Source organism: Perognathus longimembris, chromosome 1 (genome assembly GCF_023159225.1).
Source record: "Perognathus longimembris pacificus isolate PPM17 chromosome 1, ASM2315922v1, whole genome shotgun sequence".
NCBI classification, from domain to species: domain Eukaryota; kingdom Metazoa; phylum Chordata; class Mammalia; order Rodentia; family Heteromyidae; genus Perognathus; species Perognathus longimembris.
This window is the reverse complement of record NC_063161.1, coordinates 308,800-331,247: the sequence shown is the minus strand read 5'-3', so window position 1 is coordinate 331,247 and position 22,448 is coordinate 308,800. Positions and strand designations below refer to the sequence as shown.

Genomic DNA, 22,448 nt, shown 5'->3' with positions numbered 1-22,448 from the left:
TCATGTGTTAGACCAGAATATAATCATACAAGTTGACTGAAGATAAAGGTACAGGAGTTAGTCTGATACAATTGTAAACAAATCACAAAATGTGAGAAAAAGAAACCAACAAGCTCTCCTTAAAAAACTTCTATCAAAAATAGAATCTCGGGGCTGGTAATGTGGTTTAGCCAGAGGTAGCGCTGTGGCTCAAGTGGTAGAGTGCTAGGCTTGAGCAGAAAAGAAGCCAGGGGGGCTGGGAATATGACTTAACGGTAGAGTACTTGACTAGTATACATGAAGCCCCGGGTTCGATTCCTCAGCACCACATACATAGAAAAAGCCAGAAGCGTGGCGCCTTGGTTCAAGAGGTAGAGTGCTAGCCTTGACCAAAAAGAAGCCAGAGATAGTGCTCAGGCCCTGAGTTCAAGCCCCAGGACTGACCAAAAAAGCAAAAGAAAGAAAGTAAGCCAGGGACAGTGCTGGCAAAAACAAAACAAAACAAAAACAAGAACCAAAAACTCAAATGAGAACTTAGGAATTATAAAACACGAGGCTGGGAATATGGCCTAGTGGCAAGAGTGCTTGCCTTGTATACATGAAGCCCTGGGTTCGATTCCTCAGCACCACATTATATAGAAAATGGCCAGAAATGGCGCTGTGGCTCAAGTGGCAGAGTGCTAGCCTTGAGCAAAAAGAAACCAGCGACAGTGCTCAGCCCCTGAATTCAAGGCCCAGGACTGGCAAAATAAAAATAAAAGAAGAAATTATAAAACACAAGCTTGCTTTGGCAGTACACATACTAAAATTGGAACCATACAGAGAAGATTAGCAATGCCCCTGCACAAGGATGACATGCAAAGGTGAAGCATTCCAGATTTTGCTTGGTCTGGCAGAGAAGCAAAAGGGTGTATGAAAAGGGCCCTGGCCCTAGTACATTAGTACATCTGTAGGATAGATATAGCAGAAGATTACAACACTTCAATAGCTATGCCCATATGAACACCTAAGATGATGCTAAGTGAAATGATCTCCATGTTATGGAAATAAGTGGTATATCATTGTTGTAGTTAACCTCAACATGCCATGTGAAACCATACCTTTTTGTTTCTCTTGTATTCCCTTCCTGTTGTTTTACTCCTGCTTTTACTGTAATTGATCTCAGTACCCCGATACTGTATATATGTGTATTGGAACTAAGGGAAAGGGAATACCAGAATCGAGAGACAAAGGACAAAAAGACAAACCATTGCAAAAGCAATACTTACAAAACCATTTGGTGTAAAACCATCTGTACAACTCATGGGGGAAGGAGGTTAAGGGGGAGGGGAGGGAGGATGAGGGAGAAGGTAACAAGTCAGGTAAGAAATATACTCACTGCCTTACATATGAAACTGTAACCCCTCTGTACTTCACTTAAAAAAAAATAAATCAAAGGGCTGGGAATATGGCCTAGTGGCAAGAATGTTTGCCTCGTATACATGAAGCCCTGGGTTCAGCACCACGTATATGTATAGAAAAGGCCAGAAGTGGCGCTGTGGCTCAAGTGGCAGAGTGCTAGCTTTGAGCAAAAAAAAAAAAAAAAGCCAGGGACAGTGCTCAGGCCCTGAGTCCAAGCCCCAGGACTGGCCAAAATAAATAAATAAATAAATAAATCAAGATGAATTTTGTTTGTTTTGTTTTTGTTGCTAGTCCTGGGGCATGGACTCAGGGCCTGAGCGCTGTCCCTGGCTTCTTTTTGCTCAAGGCGAGCACTCTACCTCTTGAGCCACAGCGCCACTTCCGGCTTTTTTCTATATATGTGGTGGTAAGGAATCGAACCCAGGGCTTCATGTATACTAGGCAAGTACTCTACCATTAAGCCATATTCCCAGCCCCTGTACTTCACTTTGACAATAAAGAAAAGAATACAAACAGGGAAAAAAAAAAAAAAGAGAGAAAAGGGCCTCCGGGGTCCCAAACTTTCTAGCCCAGGTCCTCCTGCCTACTCTTTGTAGGGTGGGCGCCCTTCTAGCACAGGAGACATGAATCGGCACAGCAGCCATTTGATGCCACTGTTCATAAGGTTCCCTAGGAAATCCCTGGATCTGCATCTAAGTGCATGCTTCATGAATTAAAATCTACTTGAAAACCTACAAAACACTACAAAGGTAGACTTTATTCATGCCCTACCTATAGGATGCAACTAAAGCTATATTAAGAGGAATATAGAAAACTAAGAAAGAGGGATATAGAAAACTAAGTCTTGATACGATTTCATTATTAATAAACTTAAATTTTATTTTATAAGTAGAAAATAACTTACCTTTATAATAACAATAAATTTTAAAATGCTTAAAACTAGAGAGAGAGAAGCATAGCTTAAGTGATAGATTGCCTGCCTAACAAGTATGAGGACTTGAGGTCAAATCACATAAAAACAAAAGAAGCATTGCATCCGGCTTTGTAATTCCAGCACTCTGGTGGCTGAGGCCGGGGGGCCAACCTTGGCTACATAGTAATTTGTAGGTCATCTTAGTGTAGGTATCCAGACACTGTCAAAACAAAATTAACAAAGCCCCAGAAACTAATACAAACAAAATAGTAGAAAGAATAAATGGCTAAAAAAAGAAGACAATTAAATATTCCAGAGAACTTGACTAAGGAGAAAAGTAAAAGCTTATGAAATTAAGAAGAAAATTAGGCCTGGTGCTGGTCACTGGTGGCTCATACTTATAGTCCTAGCTACAGGAGGCTGAGATCTGAGGATCCTGGTTGAAGACAGCCTGGGCAAGAAAGCCTGTGAGACTCTTACCTCCAACTAACTACAACAAAACAAAAACTCAAAAAAGCCAGAAATGGAGCTGTGGCTCAAGTGATAGAGTAGTAGCTTTAAGCAAAAAAGGGTCAGGGACAGTGCCCAGGCCCTAAATTCAAGCCTGAAGATTTGCACAAAAAAGAAAAGAAAATGAGATACCAATATAGAAGACAGTGAAATACAGAATTACCAGGTGACTCCATGGAGGGAAGGAATGAGAAAGAGGGAACAGATGATACCAAACAAAAGGAAAGAAATGTACATATCACTCAATCTGGAAGAAATGGTTTTATTGTTATGCATAGAGTTCATAACCTTTGTAGATTAGAATGATGGTTTTCATCACTGTGTTAAAATGTTAAAATGTGTACTGTGAAATATATGTAGTTACTTAATCTCAATAAAAAAAAAGAATTATCAAAAACCTACAAGTTGATGATTTTTTAAAGCAAAGTAAAAATCATGTAATGAACCTAACAATTTGGGGCTGGGAGTATGGCCTAGTGGCAAGAGTGCTTGCCTCGTATACATGAGGCCCTGGGTTCGATTCCTCAGCACCACATATACAGAAAACGGCCAGAGGTGGCGCACTGTGGCTCCAGTGGCAGAGTGCTAGCCTTGAGCAAAAAAGAAGCCAGGGACAGTGCTCAGGCCCTGAGTTCACGGCCTAGGACTGGCCAAACAAACAAACAAAAAAAAAGAAGTACAACAATTTTATGCAGACATTTTGTATGAGAAATTTCATTTAACAATATAACATCCCTCCAGCTAAATAAACAGACAAAAACCATTGCACCAGTACCTTTGAGTGTTTAGTCAGGGGGAAAAAAAAATCACCAGTGGGATGCGGTGGCTCCTGCCTGTAATCCCAGCTTCTCAGGAGGCTGAGATCTGAGGATCCTGGCTCAAAACCAGCCCAGGCAGGAAAGTCCATGAGACTCTTAGCTCCAATTAAGCACTGAAAAACTGGAAGTGGAGCTGTGGCTCAAACTGGTAGATTGCTAGCCTTGAGTGGAAAAGCTCTGGAACAGAGCTCAAGCCCTGAGTTCACTGTAAAGTGGTAGGGACTAGCAGGAATAGTATCCATCTGGGGGAGGCCAAAGAAGATTGGATACTGCTGAAATAGACTATGTGGAACTATGGAAATGGAACAAGCAAACCTGTTGGGGATGCTATTTCTTAGAGGAAAGGGTGCAGGGAGTATGATACAGGGGATAAAGTTGATTAAATACAGTATAAATGTGTTTGTGACAATGGAATCCACCCCCATAACTGATAGAAGCCATTAAAAAAAACCCCACAGTTTTCCTCTATATTAACAAGTTCCATCCACATTTGGGAAGAAATGTCACCAAAAACCATGGAATACAAATATATATATATATATATTTATTATTGTTTGTTTTTTGTTGGTTGTGGGACTTGAACTTTGGGCCTAGGACTTTCCTTGAGCTCTTCAGCTCAACGCTAGTGTTCTACCACTTGAACCACCGTGCCACTTCTGGTTTTTCTAGTGGTTAATTGGAAATAAGAGTCTCACGGACTTTTCTGCCCAGGCTAGCTTTGAACAGTGATCCTCAGATCTCAGCCTCCTGAGTAGCTAGGATTATAGGCCTGAACTACTGGTGCCAGGCTTATTGTCAAGTAGTACAAAGAGGTTTCGATCCAGTATGTCAATTTGTGAGTACATTTTTATCAGTGTCATCATCTTGATCAAATATCACCCATTCCATACCCTTCCCATACAATTTTTTTTTTATCTCATTCATGGGCTTGAATTCAGGGCCTGCATTATGTCCCTGAGCCTTTTTGCTTAAGGCTAGTGCTCTAGCACTTTGAGACACAGCTCTACTTCTGATTTTCTGTGGTTAATTGGAGATGGAGTCTTATGGGGACTTTTCTGCCTGGGCTGGCTTTGAAACAGGAACCTTGCATCTCAGCTTCCTGAGTTTGGTTACCCCTCATAAAGAATTGCATTCCAGCCATGTGGGAGGGACTAGGAAATGGCCATAGTGTGTTCTGCAAGGCCTGGGAGGGATCTGGTCTGTGCTGACCTGGCCAGGCCCCACACAGTATTGCACACGTTTTCAACTGGGAAAAAGGGGAAGAAACAGTAACAGGCAGGCTATAGTAGGAGTAGACTAGAGAGGCCTGGGACCCAAAGTAGGCTTGAATAAGGAGCTAGAACTACAAAACTAACATGGTACTATATAATATTTAATAAAAGCACACAAAACATATCTACCATTTTCCTAGCATTCCCTAACCATGACTCCCCATGTCCCATTAAGCACAATATAACCTAGAAATAATTTCTCTGACCTTGCCCTGGGTGAGTAATGTTCCCAGAAGTTAAAAATGCCTGGTACAGCAATTTTTTTTTGCCAGTCCTGGGCCTTGAACTCAGGGCCTGAGCACTGTCCCTGGCTTCTTTTTTGCTCAAGGCTAGCACTCTGCTGCTTGAGCCACAGCACCACTTCTGGCTTTTTCTATATATGTGAATCAAACCCAGAGGAATCGAACCCAGGGCTTCATGTATATGAGGCAAGCACTTTACCACTAAGCCACATTCCCAGCCCCAGCAAATATTTTGATCAGAGGAATGTTCATGAGAGTAATAAAAAGACCCTTTGCTTAGTAAGACCACTGCAGATCCAATTTCTCCAGCATAGTTAATAATATCAAAACATAACAACTGGGTGCAGGTGGCTCATGCCTGTAACCCTAGCTACTCATAAAGCTGAGATTTGAAGATTGAGTTTCAAAGATAGCCCCAAAAGTCTGTGAGACTCTTCAATAAACTACCCAAAAAAAGCTGGAAGTAGAGCTGTAGCTCAAGTAGCTCCCAAGCCCTGATTTCAAGGCCCAGGACTGGCAAACAAAAAACACTATTGCAACAGCAAAACTAGTAAGTGCTTAACATAAAGGAACTGCTTATCTGGAGAAACCTACTTTAGCTAATATAAATATAAAAAGCCCCAGTGGAAGAGCCACAGACAATGTCTCTGACACGTGTACTCCACGTGCTTATAAGTATTTCCCTACTGCTTGCTGCTTTGTTTTACTGGCTTAATAAAAAAAAATCTTTGCTCCCATTCTACTCTGAATTGTTTTGAAATTATTTTCTAAAATTTATTCAAGAACCATGGGATACAGATAACGAGTTGAGATTTCTCATTATTGAAAATCTTGTCGGGGCCTAGTGGCAAGAGAGCTTGCCTCGTATACATGAAGCCCTGGGTTCAATTCCCCCAGTACCACGTATATGGAAAATGGCCAGAAGTGGCGCTATGGCTCAAGTGGCAGAGTGCTAGCCTTGAGCAAAAGGAAGCCAGGGACAGTGGCCAGGCCCTGAGTCCAAGGCCCAGGACTGGCAAAAAAAAAAAAATCTTGTCAACCCATCTCTGGTGATGCAACCACTGCGATGGAAGGAAAACCAAGAGGACATGGCGCAGAAAGCTGAGCTGGACAGTGTTTGGAGAAAGCTATCTGGTTACCTGTATTTCATATTTTTGAGATTGAGTCAGGCCAATTTCATGACTCTATTAAAATGTTCAGAATAGCTACTGAGAAAGATAGCCAAGTTCCTGAAATTAAAAAATGATCAATTATGGACTTGGGTGTGGCTCAATGGTACAGCTTGCCTAGTATGTAAAAGGCCCTAGATTTGACTCCTGGCAGGGAAAAAAAGAGAAGCAAAAACAAATCAACAGTTAAGAAGAGCTAAGTGCTGCAGTGTATACCCCCCAAGAAAACCCAGCTTCAAGTGGTTTAGTGTGACCTGTGTGTGTGTGTGTGTGTGCACGCACACACACTGGTACCAGGGTTTAAACTCAGGCCCTCAGGCCCTCACTTAGCACTTGTTTTGTGTGCTAGTCCTGAGGTTTGAACTCAGGACCTGGACACTATCCTTGAGATTTTTTTTCTCTGGCACTCTGCCATTTGAGCCACAGCACCACTTCCAGACTTTTCTGTTTATGTGGTACTGAGAAATCAAACCCAGGGCTTCGTGCATGAGCCACCAACACCCAGCTTAGTGTGACATACTAAAGTAATGACAAGAAAAGTTTGAACTTCAAGCATCTGAACCACAGGATGAAACCTCAATGGTGACCTGCAAGGCCAAATGCAAGAAATCTGTCAAAACAGGGAGAACGAAACAGTGGAGACCATAAGGAAGAACAACATGGAATGGTGACGTGAACTGGGTAGTCAAGGTGTGTCAGGAGCATAGGGAATGGATAGTGGGAGCTCAGCCTTAGCCCGGGAGAGAGCTCTTCCTAGTGCTAGATGGACCTGAGCCTGTTAAGCAAAGCACTCACTGCATAGCAATATGGCCTAGAAAAAAAAGACAAGTTATTCCTGTCCGAGATGAAACTACCATATATTCCCAGGAGGAAACCCAAAGTGATCTCAGACTTTTTCTAGAATGCTTGTACTGATTCCCATTCTCACCACATGATTCATTCCTCCTAATAATTCATCTACAAGGTTCCTATAGCTGAAATAGATTGATTTTCAGTTTATAGCACAAAATTCTAGCCAATGAGGGCAGGGACACTAGCAGGAACAGATGAATTTCAAGTGTGTCTTGGGTGTATGTTTTTCATGAGGAAAACTTGGAATCCAGTTTTAAAAATATCCAGTGTGTACACACACACACACACACACACACACACACACACACACACACTAGTACTAGAGCTTGAATTCAGGGCCAAGTATTCTCACTTAGCTTTTTCACTCCAGGCTGGCATGCTAACCCTTAAGCACTACCTCCACTTCTGTTTGTGTTTTTTGTTTTTGTTTTTTTTCTGGTTGGTTAGAGATTAACATCTCATAGACTCTCTGCCCTGTTTGGCTTCTAGCCTCTATCTTCAGATCTCATTCTCCTGAGTAGCTAGGGTTACAGGCGTGAGCCAGTGGTGCCTGGCTTCTCAATTATTTTAAAGGTTCTGTTTTTCTTTTCCTCCCACATTTTAAAAATTAAAATCAGTTAATTGTACAGGGGGGTTTGTTTTAATGTATCCATCCATATGTGCATATGAAACAACTTTGACCGGATCCCCTTTTCACCTGATTTGGAGGATGTTATGTACAATTTGACCACTAGAGGATGCCTGCAGTGCTACTCTCAGACTGTCTTTAGTCGCCACCCCCCCCCCCCCCCCGCACCCCACGGGTTCTTTAATGCAGAATGAAAGCTGGCTCACATCTGTAATCCTAGCGACGCAGGAGGATGAGATCTGAGGATCCCAGTTCAAAGCCAGCTCTGGCAGGAAAGTCCATTGAGAATCTTACCTCCCGTTAAGCTCCAAAAAGCTGGAAGTGGTGGCTCAAGTGTTAGAGTGCTAGCCTCAAGCAAAGCTTAGGGATAGCCTCCTAGCCCCTGAATTTAAGCCCTAGGATGGACTTACGTACAAAAAAAAAAAAATGCAATATTAGAATTTGTTTATCGTAGGTGAAATTACATTTGTCAAATAAAATGTTTGTTTTACTTCTTTAAATTTTTATTTTGAGATAAAAGTTGGCACACTGTATTTGAAGTAACGATCCTCCTGCCTCAGCCTCCACAGTGCTTAGATTATAAGACAACACACCACTCTTTTAAAAAGTATTTACTGTTTTATTTTTCACAAATTTTAAAACAAATATATATGAAGTACGTGATTGCTTACCTTCATCTATTTCATTAATGAGTATCCATGGAAGCAGTCTTGACTGAGAAGAAACCCCCATATTAAATATTTCTAAATAAAGTATAATAGACTTTGTTCTCTTGATAGTTACTTCTCTACATGTTTGTTATTTAATTGGTTGTTATCGTTAATGATTAGTCAAGTGAGTCCTAATGGGATAGCTAAGTGGCAGACCCCCTTGTCTATTCCTTACCCTTTGGGCAGCTTAGCTGAGAGAAAGCCCATTGGCCTGGGCTGTGTGTGGACCAGCCAAGCCTTGGCTGATAGCATGGTCCTACTCCTTAGACTCCTAGTACCACTGAATTTTCAGAATTCACCCTCCCTAAGCCTGTTCCCGGCCTGAGAGTTCTTCAGTCTTTTTCTTCTTGATTAGAGAAAATAGTCCAGAAGGTTGCTTTACATGGTGACTACCTTGGATGACTTGGATCACTGTCCAGTCTTTACATGATGCCCTCATAAAATCTATGCCAAAATATGGCAGAGAATAATGACAGTTTGGAGACATGGTTATTGTTTCAGCCACTTTCAAGTATACAATTCGTGGCATTAAATAATTTGCCGTGCTGTTCACTTATAACCATTCCATCCCCCAAACATTTTCATCATCTCCAACATACTCTCTGGCCAGGTGCTGGTGTCTCACACCTGTAACCCTAGCTACTTAGGAGACTGATCTGAGGATCCCAGTTCATAGCCAGCCTCTGCAGAAAAGTCTCCATGATACTCTTATCTCCAGTTAACCACCAGAAAAACCAGAACCAGAACCTTCAGTGTGGAGTTCAGAGACACTGCCCAGGCCCCAAGTTCAAGCCTCACAACCAATGAAAAAAGTCCACATTGATACATTAATGAAGGTGTTCTTGTACTATGGACAGTAAAGAAATAAAGTCAGGAACAGCAAAAATCTTGAGCAGAAGAGAAGTTTATTGCACATGGAAAGAAAAAGCTGCCTGGAAGAGTAGAAGGACCATCTTTCTGGGCTGTTCAGAGGGCTTCTTTTATCTCTTGTTCAGGAACTGGGTGGGAAAGGGTTAGTTGTTTCCCAAGAGGGTCCATCTGATTAGTCTGGTTGTGTGGGGGAACAGATAGGCCTTCACAATGATGGGTGTTGGGATCCTTCAGCCCTAAGGTCCATAATGCCACAGCAGTTTTTCCTACCATCAAAGCCACTGGCTGGAGCTTAAAAAAAAAATTACCATCAGCATGTGTCACAAATGATTCCTTTTTATGATTTATTGACCTCTGATATGAACCACAATTTGTTTATCCATCTGTTAATGGATAGACTATTTCCTCTTTTTGGCCATTGTAAAAAGTGTTGCTGTGAACATGTATGTATGTATGTATGTATTATGTATGTATGTATTATGTATGTATGTATATATAGTAGTTTGAGTGACTGTTCTTAATTAAGTAGTATATAACTAGGAGTGAAATTATAAGGTTATATACTAATTTTGTGTTTAGCTCTTTTTCTTTTTTGAGCAGGTTTTCACCATGTAGATTAGTCTGGTCTTGAATTTGCCATCTTCTGCCTTAGCCTCCCAAGTACTGGGAGTATAGGCAAGTACTGTCATGCTCAACAAGTAATGATGCCTTTCTAAAGAGATTATTTTAACTAGGAACCTAGTGTCAGAACCATCTGGACTACTTTATTTCAAGTACAAATATTGAAGTTTCTTGGACCACCTGCCACATGAATCCAAGCCTCAAATGTATGTAGGGCCGAATTATTTTTATTTGCTCTTATGGTCCAAACTCAAAGAAAAAGGTATTTCATCAGACCCTCCATTGGGTGGGCTCTGGCCTTTGTCTCTTTTGCCCTATGAGGCTGTGAAACTATAACACAAGTTTCAAAGCTGTTTATTCTGCACCTGCAGATGCCTCCAGTCAAAAGTAGTTTTGAGGGACCTCCCTGTGTGTCAGACCTTTTACTATGTTTTGGCTGCCTAAATCTCTTTTATGCTTTTTTTTAAGAACAAACAAAAAACCTGTTGGTTTATTGGTATTATAACATAATTTTAATAAAAACTAACCATAAACACAATTCTTAGATAATCAGTCACCTATCCTGTAAAACAATATGTCAGGGTCAACTTTTAAAACTTTATAAAAATCTAAAGGTAGAAAACATCTTCCTCATCATCTCTAAGGACTTCACATACAAGTTTTTAAAAATGGTATCTAATAATCACATCAAATACTGACTTAATGTTTGAGCAGTATAAAAACAAATGATTTCTGATTTTAAAAATTAAGTAGCTCCGGGCTGGGATGTAGCTCAGTGGCAAAGTGCTTGCCTAGCAGGTGAAACATCCTGGGTTCGATCCCCAGTACCAAAAAAAAAAAAAGACAAAAATTAACTCCAACAGAAAAAATGCTATTTTTGACATACACTATCTTTGTATTTTGCATAGAGTTCCAAGGAAAAGGTTGCTTTTGGCTTTGTGAATTACCAGAAATGGTGACCTGGGCGGCTGACTTACCACAGATCTTTTATTCTTCTTTCTGGATAGATCTTTAGCTTCTTCAGCAAGCAGTTTACCACTAGGCCATATTCCCAGCCCAAGATCCTTAGCTTCTTTGGAAGGAGGCATATGAATTGGTTTCCATGGTATTGAATAGCAGAATGCTGGCTCTGGATAGGAATTTCCACTGTAAAAACCTGTAAGTTTTCCACTGGCATAACCATAGCTCTTTGCAGCTGGATGAGGTTTATTTTTTGCATTTTCCAACAATTCCTTAAATTTTTTTTCTATTTCCTTTTTCTCCTGTAATTCAGCTTGCCGTTGTTTTTCTTTTTCCTTTTCTTTCTTCTCATATTCTTCAGCATTTTTTCTTTAACCATTCATATATATATATACATTTATTTATTTTTTTGCCAGTCGTGGGGTTTGGACTCAGGGCCTGAGCACTGTCCCTGGCTTCCTTTTTGCTCAAGGATAGCACTCTGCCACCTGAGCCACAGCGCCCCTTCTGGCCGTTTTCTGTATACGTGGTGCTGGGGAATTGAATCCAGGGCTTCATGCATGCAAGGCGAACACTCTACCACTAAGCCATATTCCCAGCCCCCATTCTTGATATTTTTCTTTTTTCTTTTTTTTAAGGATAGCACTCTGCCACTTGAGCGACAGAGCCCCTTCTGGCAGTTTTCTGTTTATGTGGTGCTGGGGAATTGAACCCAGGGCTTCTTGTATGGGAGGCAAGCACTCTTGCCACTAGGCCACATTCCCAGTCCCATTATTGAGTTTTTGTTCCTTTTCTTTTCTTAACTAGAAATGAACTGTTTATTCTTTTTCTGAACCCATTCCTTGTGCTTTTCTTCAGCAGTTATCTTTCTTTGTTCACGTTCTTCCATTTCTCTTCTTTTTGCTCGTTGTTTATTCAATTCCTCTAAAGCTTTCTGCTGCAGCCGGTCATGTTCTTCTTTTTCTTTGCCAACGAACCATACCTCCCATGGTGGCAGTCTGCTTTCTGGGACGTGCACCTGTTTCTGTTCTTCTTGATTATCATTATTCTGATTTAGCTTCACTGCTGGCGCACCCCTGTAAATCCAGTCCTCTCCAGCTCTCCACCTGGGCCGGCGGGTCCCCGGCCTCTCGGTCCACGGCGTCCTCGCCCTCCTCAAACGCCCGGCTACCGGGCCCGGGGAGAGGACGGAGACCAGGGCAGCTCGGCGGCGGCGGCCCACCGACCACATCGCCCTCCAACTTCCAGCCGGCGCCAGGGAGCCGCCACAGAACCCTGCTCCCCCCTTTCATGCTTTTATAAACGTGTGTGTTTTAAAGCAGTTTGCTCAGCTCCTCTAGTGTTCTTCAGCGGGAACATTTATGCGAATTGCTGTCACTAGCACCTCCCCTACATGGTAAACTCACTTCTCAGGTCTGTGTCTCTTTTTGCCACCCCCTCCCATACACACCTCTGCCAGGATTTTGACTGAAATGACATTGACTCTGTAGAAGAATTTAGGGATAATTGGTATCTTTTTAACATTTAGGTTTTCAATTCACAAATGCTGTAAGTGTTTTCTTTAATTTAGACTTTTGTCTTTCTCACTATACTGGGGTTTGAACTCAGGGCCTGTGTTTGCTAGACAGGCAGTCTACCACTTGAGTCATGATCCAGCCTGAACATTTCCTTAAAATTTAAACTGTAACAGTAGGTAAATTCATGATGACCTAAATTTGGCAACTGATCATAAGAATTAAACAGTGTATATGCCCCTTTTTGGAGGAAGAGAAGACTTCATTATGCTTTATCTTTTCCTCCTTCTCTTTCCCTCCCTACAATTTGCTCTTATTAAAAAAATACCTTTATATCCTTCTATTTCAAGATTTCTAGTTTATTAATATTTGCATTAAGCTTTAAAGACACATTTCCAATTATTATTTAAATACACTTCTCAGTACCACATTTTAAAGTCATAGGCAGCTGGGTGCAGTGGTTGATACCTGTGATATTAGCTACTTAGAAGGCAGAGTCAAAAAAGTAAGTGAGGGGCTGGGGATATAGCCTAGTGGCAAGAGTGCCTGCCTCGGATACACGAGGCCCTAGGTTCGATTCCCCAGCACCACATATACAGAAAACGGCCAGAAGCGGCGCTGTGGCTCAAGTGGCAGAGTGCTAGCCTTGAGCGGGAAGAAGCCAGGGACAGTGCTCAGGCCCTGAGTCCAAGGCCCAGGACTGGCCAAAAAAAAAAAAAAAAAAAAAAAAAAAGTAAGTGAGGGGCTGGGGACTATGGCCTAGTGGCAAGAGCGCTTGCCTGGTATACATGAAGCCCTGGGTTCGATTCCCCAGCACCACATATATAGGAAATGGCCAGGAGTAGCACTGTAGTTCAAGTGGCAGAGTGCTAGCCTTGAGCAAAAAGAAGCCAGGGACAGTGCTCAGGCCCTGAGTCCAAGGCCCAGGACTGGCCAAAAAAAAAAAAAAAAAAGTTAGTGAAACCCTATCTCAAAGAATAAATTAGGTATAATGGTTCAATCCTGTAATCCCAGTTAAAGAGTCATAGGTAGGAGGATTGCAGTCTAAGGCCAAAAAGTACAAGACTCTGTCTGAAAAATAATGAAAGCAAGAGGATCTGGAAGCATGGCCCAAGTGGTCGACTGCTCATAAATAAATAAAGACAAAATACAAACAAAAAATACAAACACAAAATAAACAACAACCTCTTCACCACCACCCCCCCAAAAAAGTCCAGCCAAGTGCAGGATTTAGCCATCATTTTTGTATTGGTGAAAGTTACACATTTTAATTTTAAAATTGCAAATCATATTTGGTGGTTTCACCTAAAATGAATTTTTTGAAGTACTTGTGATCAAATCCAGAACCTCTATTTGTTAAGCTCTATTTCTGAATTACTCTTTCTACCTCCTATAAATTCTTCAAGAATTTACTGATGTGGGCTAGGAATATGGCCTAGTGGCAAGAGTGCTTGCCTCACATACATGAAGCCCTGGGTTCGATTCCCCAGCACCACATATACAGAAAACGGCCAGAAGTGGCGCTGGGGCTCAAGTGGCAGAGTGCTAGCCTTGAGCAAAAAGAAGCCAGGGACAGTGCTCAGGCCCTGAGTCCAAGCCCCAGGACTGGCCAAAATTAAAAAAAAAAAAAAAAGAATTTACTGATGTATGCTATTATGTCTGGGGTTAACAGTTTTTTCTTTGCCATTCCTAGGGCTTGTACTCAGGACCTGGCGCTCTCCCTGGGCTCTTTTTGCTCAAAGCCAGTGGTCTACCATTTGTGCCACACACAGCTCCTCTTCAGCACTTTTGGTGGTTAATTGGAGATAAGAGTCTCATAGACTTTTCTGCTTGGATTGGCTTTGACCTGTGATCCTCAGATCTCAGCTTCCTGAGTAGCTAGGATTATAGGTGTGAGCCATCATGCATACATACATATATAAATAATAAATGTATAATATAATAATAAATACATATAAATGTATATATTAAATATATATATATATATATATTTGGCCAGTCCTAGGCTGTGAACTCAGGGCCTGAGCACTGTCCCTGGCTTCTTTTTGCTCAAGGCTAGCACTCTGCCACTTGAGCCACAGCGCCACTTCTGGCCATTTTCTGTATATGTGGTGCTGAGGAATCGAACCCAGGGCCTCATGTATATGAGGTAAGCACTCTTGCCACTCCACTAGGCCATATTCCCAGCCCCTAAAAATATATTTTTTTGCTATTTCTGGGGCTTGAACTCAGGGCCTAGGCACTGTCCCTGAGCCTCAGCCACAGTGCCACTTCTGGTTTTTCTGAGTAGTTTATTGGAGATAAGAGTCTCACAGCTTTTCTGCCTGGGCTAGCTTTGAACCGTGAGCCTCAGATCTCAGTCTCCTGAGTAGCTAAGATTACAAGCGTGAGCCACCAGCACCCAGCAGCATTTTGTTTTTAAGCCTTAAAATATTCTAAATTTATTTGGGAATATAATATAAAGTACGACATTGTTTCGTGTGTGTGTGTGTGTGTGTGTGTGTGTGTGTGTGTGTGTGTGTGTGTGTGTGTGCCAGTCCTGGGGCTTGAACTCATGACATGGGTACTGTCCCTGAGCTTTTTTACTCAAGGCTAGCCATCTATTACTTGAGCCACAGCTCAGCTTCCAGCCTTTTGGTGGTTAATTAGAGCTAAGGGTCTCACAGGGACTTTTCTGCCCATGCTGGCTTTGAACTTTGGTCCTCAGATCTCAGCCTCTTGAGTAGCTAGGATTATCAGTATGAGCCACAAACACTTGGCTCATTTTGTATTACAAGGAATTTCTTTTAAAATTCCAATGATTAAAAAGTCTTAGATTTTTCTGCACATTTATGTGTACTAGTGGTCCATATTTGTATTTGGCTGTCCACTGGAGTTACAGCTTCTTCTTGCCATACTCTCCCTCCACTACATGTATATCTACTGCCCCTGTCACTGTCCTGAGTCTTGTGGGGTTGTTTGGAATGTTCTCCCCACTTTGGCATCCTTCATCTCCTGTAGACCCTCCCTCTCCTCTGACTAAGAAGGTCTTCAGAAGCTTGGTGGAACTGACTGATGTAGTACTACATGGCCTATAAAGGGGTGCAGGGGAATGTTTAGCCCCATCCTTTGAAGGTCTGAGACCCCAAACTTAAGTTCCAAGAGGCACAACCTGGAACTGGGACAGAGAATAAGAGGAAGAAAACCCTGTCTAACTGAGTCCACCTTAAGGAATGGGCCCAGCCCACTCTCCCTGTCATCTAATCATCCTGGGGGAGGCTGGAGGTGCAGGGGGGAACCAGGCCAGGTGAGACATTTGAGGCTCAGCAGAACCCAGGCTGAGTGCCAGGGAGCCTCTTGGCATCTCCCTGTTGCCTGAGTCAGGGAGCAGTCCTTTGGCCCACTGTGTCCTGTAGCCCATTTTCTGTGGTGGCAGGCAACATTTGTCCTCGCTACTCTAGCTTCTTTATGCCTGAGCTCTACCTGGCTGAGAGTGAGAGGAGTTGGGATGGGAGAGCTCTTGTGCCAGAGGGAGTTCTGAAACCTGCAGATTGTCTGATGCAGGGCCTGGTGCAGGGCAGGCAGGCACAATGGAGCCACAGTGGCACAATGGCACACACAGTCTGTGGTGTTCTAGATGACAGGTATCAGTACTGGTCTGGACCACTTCAATTCAAGTTCAAGGATTGAGGTTCACTTCTAGATCTCAAATGAAGTGTTCTTGGTGGGTTGAAATACGCCCAGGCATGAAGATGGAAATATAACTTTTGGATTTTCTTTATTCCACTTTTTCTGTGATACTGGCATTTGAACTCAGGGCTTTGCTAGGCAAGTGCTCTGCACTTGAGCCCACCACTAGCTTTTCTCCTTTTTAATGTCAAAACTTAATACCTCTAGTGGCCTCGGTGCAAGAAAAGTCCAACAAGGAAGGGACCTCAAACTGCTATGCCTGGTTATAAAACTCCACTCACACCTGCCACACCAGTCTCACTGATAGACTGTCTCTCAACACCCAGGGTCTCCTTCCTCAGCCTGAGAGACCACTACAAGGGCTGTCCTGGTTTCCCCCTCCCCACCCCCTTCCCCACCCCCCACCCCCCCCCCCCCGCCCTGATGGCCAGGGTAGAATCAGCCTCTTGGGTTTCTGGTAATTTCATCAGGGCTGCATCATGTTGCTAAGGCTAGAGATAACATCTCCCTATGGGTAACCCTTCCCTGTCAGAGCTCCTGTGGCTAGAGCTAGGTTCAGAGAAGGGGCTCTAGAGTGGTGGGTGTACTTGGGGATATAAAGGCCTGTCAAGCAGAAGTAGGTGAGCTGGAATGCTAGCAAAGTGCCCACGAACACTGCCCCTCCTTTTCCTGTGGGTCTAGGAGCTGGTGGGTAGCCTGCCAAAGCTCCTGACAGAGCCAGCCATGTGCATTGACAAACCCCAAGCCTGGTACTCGTGACAAGACCCAACCCTCAAGGCCTGGCAGTCAGTCCACCTTAACTGGGTGGCTCTGGGCAGGGAGCTCAGGAAACTGTCTACACAGATCGGGTGCAGGATGCGCACAGCTGACAACCACATCAGGCCTGTGACCCAGCACCATGATCCCTGGCACCTTGGATGCTGGTGGACCCCTCTGGGGCTGGGACTGGGACAGTGATGATGACTGGGACCTGGCTGTGCTTGCCTTGTTGGCCCTGGCTGTGGTGGCTGCCACAGCACTTGCTTTGCACTGGTTTGGCTCCGGGCAGGACCATGAGGTGGGACAACCAGCATCCACAGCCCCCAGGGCACAGCCTCCTCAGGCAGGAGACAAGCTGGCCCTGCACCCAAAGTCTAAGGCCAGTGGTGGTGGCTTGGAGCAACAGAGCCCAGGGCAGGGGAAGCCAGAAGCTCCAGGACAAGACCAGAAGAGTTCTGCTACAGCCGGGGCCCAGGACCAGAAGCCCTCTACAGGCAGAGGTATGGCCCCCACAGATGGGCTTCCACTCAAGACCCTTGGAAGAGTGATCAGCAGAGGGGTCTCAGGACAGCAACAGGCTAACTCTGCCCCTGGAGCTCCTCAAGATAAAGAAAGGGAATGTTCCAGTCCAGACTCTGCCCTCCTAGTTAGGAGCAAAGCAAGGGGTATCCCTGCCCCACTCCTGATCCACTTCACGCCTCGGAGTCCTGGCAGCAAAATGGAGGCACAGGTGCAGGAAGGTGGCACCGGTACCAAGGAGTCAGCTTGTCAGGCCCCAGCCTGTGCAGAGCAAAAGGACACCAGCTCCTGGCACCTGAGTGTGAAGGCCCCTGGCTCACGGAGGAGAGACGAAGGCAACTTTCAGTGGTGGCTGGACTCCAGCTCAAGAGACAGAACATCCCATGCCCCAAAGCCAGACCCTCTCCGCCTGGGTGCAGCCGTGAGTGTGTGGGATGTTGTGGATGGGGCGTTCAAGGCCACCCAGGACTCCCAAGCCCATAGTCCCTGCAAAAGCCCCCCACTGCCCTACTCTACACCAGAGCCTTCTGGGCAGGATCTGACCGGAGCCTCCACCACACAGATCCAGCTGGGGGCAAACAGCTCTGAAGACAGGCAAGGGGGGAGCAATGTCCAGTCTAGCCCAACCCGTGCTGTGTGCTCTGGGGTCAAGACCAAGGAGAGCAGGGAGACAGGGTCCTCAGCCCTGAGGGAGACTCAAAGAGTTGAGGCCCGTGAGGGAGGCTGGACCTGGGCAGCGAAGGAGCCAGCCCTCATCTCCAGCAGCTTCAGCTGTGTCCCCGGCATGACTGGTACACAGGAGCTTCCCTGGGAGCTCTGCAGTGCAGATCAGAGAGACACTGAGAAGCAAGGGAGTCACCCTGTCAGAGAAGATTGGGGATCGCTGAAAAGCCAGAGTAGTGAGCAGGTAGCCCGTGGTTCAGCTGCTGACTGGAGGCCCCCTGGACCCTTAAAAGCCCACTGCTGGCCCACAGCTGGCCACAGCTGCAGCCCTTCCCAAAGTAGTCCAGCCCCATCCTCATCCCAGAGCCTAGAGTCAGGCTCTCCTTCTGAAACAGCAGCTTGTTCTCCTCTCAGCCTCCTGCCTGTAGGCCTAAACCACTCTCATTCATTGAATGAGGACAAAAATCTCAGAGCCTCTCCAGTCTCCTTGTCAGCCCCAATTTTAGCCTCAGCCCAAGTTTCAACTTCAGTTCCAACAGCAGTCCTAGCCCCATTCTCATTCCCATCCCCGGCCCCAGTTAGAACTCTAACCCCAACTTTAATTCCAGCCTCATCTCCAACTGCCCTCTCAGTTCCATCCTCACCCGCAGCCTCACCTCTATCCCCATCTCCATCCTCAGCCCCAGCCTCAGCCCCAGCCCCAGTTACAGTTCTAACTCCCATCTCAATGCCAGTCTCATCCCCAGCATCACCTTCAGGCCCTGCTTCAACCCCACCCTCACCCCTGTTATCACCTCCAACCTCAGCTTCTGCTCCAGGTGTAGCTGCAGACTCTGCAGTCACCAGCAGGTCAAGTCTTGTACCTGAGGAGCCCAGTCTTCACTTATCCAAGGGCTCCCAGAAAGGTCAAGTCTCGACTAGCTGGGGAAACCTTATTGCCATGGTTCTTAGAAGCCACCCCTTCCCCAGGCAAGAGCAGGCACAGGGGAGTGCTCCAAAGGCAGTTCCTGGAACCTCTCCAGGACCCAGTACACTCTTACATGCTGAAGATAAGCAACCCAGCTCTCTCTCTGAAGTGCCTATTCCCAGCCCCCAGGACAGATGCATCTCTTCCTTAGGAAAGGGTACAAAGGCAGGCTCAGGGGACCTGGCTGAGACTGGCTGTCAACCACAATCAATAAGCTTCAAGACCAATGGGATTCCCATTTCTAGCTCACTCCCAGGTGGGAAAGGAGATGGAACCAAGGAGAAAACTCTAGATTTGCTGTCCCCAGCTACGATGCCCACACCCCTCTTACAGCCCTCGAAGGAGACACAGCCTAGCTCTGTACCATCCTCCACTACCAGGCAAGATTCTCAGCCCATATCCAGGCTTCAAAAAGGTAGCATTTGTGAAATAGTCCAGAAGTCTGAGCTGGTGACTACCCAGACAGGCCCAGGGAAACAGAGGCAGGTACCTGCGGAGGGACCCAGCCCTGCTGACAGCAGGGAGATCCTCAGAGAGAAGCAGAAAGAGGCCCAAAAACTCATGTTTTTCTTGCAGAGGCCTGGGAGCTGGGGGGTAGTGGAAGGGCTTCAGAAGACCGACTCCCGGGCAGCAACAGAGGCACCGTGGCCCCGGCAGGTAGACCTGAGCAACTGCTTGGAGGTCTTGGCTTTCGCCCAGCAGCATGGGGAGCCAGGCTTGGCTCAGGAGACCTATGCTGTGATGAGTAACAACTTGCTGCGAGTGCTGGGCGACCCGCATCTCTACCGGCAGCTGAGTGGGGCTGACCGGGAACGCATCTTAAATCTTCGAACTTGTCAGGGCCAGACGGTGCTGGGGGTCCTTGTGTTACCCAGCCTTTACCAGGTGAGCCGCTCAGGGCTCGGCAGGCCCTCTCCTGGAGAGGAGGCTGCTGCTGCGGGGCCTGCACCCCTGCCTCCTCTCACACACCTCCATGTGTTCATTCCCCAAGAGAATTCCTGGCGGCTCCTGACCCAAGTGCCAGAGGAGGCTCCACTACGGGGCTGTGGGCTCTGCACCATGCACAACTACCTGTTTCTGGCAGGTGGCATCCGTGGCTCTGGCACCAAGGCTGTTTGCTCCAATCAGGTTTTCTGCTACAACCCTCTGACCAACATTTGGAGCCAGGTTCGGCCCATGCAGCAGGCCAGGGCCCAGCTCAAGCTGGTGGCCCTGGAGGGGCAGCTTTATGCTATCGGTGGTGAGTGCCTGTACAGCATGGAGCGCTACGACCCACGCACAGATACTTGGACCTTGCGGGCACCCCTCCCCGAGGGCACCTTCCCTGTGGCCCATGAAGCTGTGGCCTGCCGTGGGGACATTTATGTCACCGGGGGTCATCTCTTTTATCGACTGCTCAGGTACAGCCCTATTAAGGACTTGTGGGTTGAATGCCCGTACAGTGCCAGCCACCGGCGTTCCAGTGACATGGTTGCGCTGGGGGGTTTCCTGTACCGCTTTGACCTGTTGCGGGGGGTGGGGGCTGCGGTGATGCGCTACAACACAGTGACAGGATCTTGGAGTCGAGCAGCATCCCTTCCTTTGCCCGATCCTGCCCCACTTCGCTGCACCGTGCTTGGCAACACCATTTACTGCCTCAACCACCAAGTCACAGCTACATTCACAGTCTCAGAGGGGACTGCTCAGTTCCAGGCCAAGGAGCTGCAACCCTTCCCTTTAGGGAGTAAAGGGATCCTTTGTCCATTTACTCTAACTCTGCCCACTGAGGCTCAGCTGCAGACGGCACTCTGAGTGGTAGTAAGGAACGAGCCCTGTGTGTGGCTGCTCTCCAGACAGATCCTAGGTCTGGGTGGGTCTGGGGAGAGGTGGGGCATGGGAAGGAGACTAGGACCAGAACTTTCTACTTTCTGGGGGCCCTTTGATTTGTTTCCTGTGTTAAAGATTCACTTCTTCCTTCCTTCCCTTTCTCTCTCTCTCTCTCTCTCTCTCTCTCTCTCTCTCTCTCTCTCTCTCTCTCGCTCGCTCTCTTTCTTTCTTTCTTTCTTTCTTCCTTTCTTCCTTTCTGCCAGTCCTGGGGCTTGAGCTCAGGGCCTGAGCACAATTCCTGCCTTCTTTTTGCTCAAGGTTAGCACTCTACTACTTGAGCAATAGCACCACTTCTGGCTTTTTCGGTGTATGTGGTGCTGAGGACTCAAACCCAGGGCTTCATGTGCTAGGCAAGCACTCTACCACCAAGTCACATTCCCAGCCCTGTCACTTATTTCTTGAGTGGAATCCTTGCTATCTCCTTCTTCCTGGAGCCAAGGTTCCATCATTCCCTCCTGGACCTTTCCACACTCTATCCTTAGTAAAGGCCAAGGTCCTTACCTGCTTAGGATGTTTCAGTTACATCATAATTAGCTGTGGGACTCCTGTATCCCAGAGCCAGTGAAAGAGATGACTTGGAGCCTATTTGCATTTCCTATGTTTTGTCAGAAGAAAAAGCAACGATTTTTCCAACTTTGCCAACTTTTCAAACTTTGTCATTCCTATGGCTTTTGTTTCTTGGGTCTGACAGGTACCTGGAATCCTAGCCTGTGAAGCTGGGTCAGATCAACACTCCACCATCTGTTGTCCTTGCCCATGATCCCAGCCAAGACAGAACCAGGACCCCTCAGTCCTGCTGTACCTTGCAAGTTCTCACTTAGCCACTCTAGATTTCTACCACATTCACTGCCAATGTCCCTCTAAATGAGCCTGAGTTTTACTGTACTTCTTATCCTTATTAGTTGTGCAATCATAGACAAGACATTTTTGTTTTGTGCTGGTCCTAGGGCTTGAACTCAGGGCCTGAGTGCTCTCCCTGAGCTTTTTTTGATTCAAGGTGAACACTCTACCACTTGAGCCACAGCTCTACTTCTTCTGTGTTTTTAGTGGTAATTTGGAGACAATGAGTCTCATGGACCTTTCTGCCCAGGCTGGCTTCAAATCTTGATCCTTAGATTTCAGCCTCCTAAGTAGCTAGGATTTCAGGAGTGAGCCACTAGCGCCTGGCCTAGACAAGACATTTAATTCTCCTTTTCCCTTGTCTGTAAAAGTTAGATAGTAGACACTTGTGACTCAGGAGAGCCTTAACGACACAGTCACCAATGAGGCACTTGACATGGGACCTAGGGCACAGAGCACAAGAAATAATATGCTTTCTGACTTCACTCTCTGTGTGTGGAACCCACTTTAGGTAGGTAGATAAAGCTGGGTAGCTGCTGACTATTACAGCCCCCAACATAGTTTGTCTAGGCTCTGGTTTGCTCTTTAATTCAATGATTAGCATGACTGGCACAGAATAAGTGGTTATTTGTTTTGTCAATTTTTGGACTTGAACTTGGGGCCTGAGTGCTGTCTCTGAACTCTTTTGTTCAAGGTTAGTGCTTGAC

General features: G+C 45.7%; 1 protein-coding gene and 2 pseudogenes across 1 annotated transcript; 2 read left to right on the top strand and 1 right to left on the bottom strand.

Moving 5' to 3' along the window:
* Positions 1 to 761: 761 nt before the first annotated feature.
* LOC125341128 lies at positions 762 to 862 on the top strand (annotated as a pseudogene).
* Positions 863 to 10,871: 10,009 nt separating this feature from the next.
* Positions 10,872 to 12,236, bottom strand: LOC125356675 (annotated as a pseudogene).
* A 4,789-nt stretch (positions 12,237 to 17,025) lies between these two features.
* Positions 17,026 to 20,826, top strand: Klhdc7b (kelch domain containing 7B). The gene is made up of 2 exons (XM_048353295.1): positions 17,026 to 18,196; positions 18,887 to 20,826. Exons 1-2 carry the CDS (start codon positions 17,026 to 17,028, stop codon positions 20,824 to 20,826), a joined length of 3,111 nt encoding a protein of 1,036 aa, XP_048209252.1.
* Positions 20,827 to 22,448: the final 1,622 nt, after the last annotated feature.

Bases quoted from the DNA above. Each gene is read 5' to 3' on its own strand.
- Klhdc7b (XM_048353295.1), top strand. From the start codon at position 17,026: ATGATCCCTGGCACCTTGGATGCTGGTGGACCCCTCTGGGGCTGGGAC. The intron at 18,197-18,886 runs GTACACAGGAGC...CTTCTGCTCCAG, and splicing joins CTGTGTCCCCGGCATGACTG to GTGTAGCTGCAGACTCTGCA.